The sequence below is a fragment of the Mesitornis unicolor genome, unplaced genomic scaffold (genome assembly GCF_000695765.1).
Source record: "Mesitornis unicolor isolate BGI_N332 unplaced genomic scaffold, ASM69576v1 scaffold21537, whole genome shotgun sequence".
NCBI lineage: Eukaryota > Metazoa > Chordata > Aves > Mesitornithiformes > Mesitornithidae > Mesitornis > Mesitornis unicolor.
Window position 1 is genome coordinate 2,471 of NW_010197323.1, and position 530 is coordinate 3,000.

Genomic DNA, 530 nt, shown 5'->3' on the forward strand with positions numbered 1-530 from the left:
TGCCATCTCTTTGGGTGTCAGATCAGCGAACACCAGGCTCCGGTCACCATCGCTGCCCTCCTGAGCCAGGGGCTCGTGCTGGCAAGCACTGGGGGCCCTTCCTCTGGTCAGCAGCACAAGGACCAGCGCAAAAATCGTGGCCAGCGCCAGCCCCAGGAGGATGAGCACTGTTTTCACGTTCATGGCTGCTGAGGCACTGAGCGCTCTTCAGCCAGGCAGGACGGGTTTCCAGCTGCAAAAGGGGCCGGGTTTTGATCGGACTTGTTTTTTTCCCTCGATTTCCCAGGGAACAGCCCAGAGCAACTCTCAGGAATGGTGCAGGGATGTGCAGACACGCCCGGGATTTGCTGGGAACCATAAAAGGCAACTTGGCTCCGCTTCCCTGTGGTCGTAGTTTTAAGTAAACTCGGTGCTTCCACATCCGTCCTTCCCCCTCTCCCCGTGGCTTCACACAGACCCTGGGGACATATCCAGTCACTCGGGGCAGATAAACGCATTTCCCAGCACCTCTGTCTCTGAACCCAAACAGC

The 530-nt window shown here is 57.9% G+C and overlaps 1 protein-coding gene across 1 annotated transcript in view; it reads right to left on the bottom strand.

Annotated features, from left to right (window-relative positions):
- LOC104544037 (membrane primary amine oxidase-like) overlaps positions 1–183 on the bottom strand; it is a gene marked incomplete at its 3' end in the record, with an annotated part of 2,642 nt that extends 2,459 nt beyond the window's left edge. The window contains exon 1 of the mRNA XM_010188780.1: positions 4–183. Coding sequence (XP_010187082.1) covers positions 4–183 — 180 coding nt within the window. The remainder of the gene's footprint in view (positions 1–3) is intronic.
- Positions 184–530: the final 347 nt, after the last annotated feature.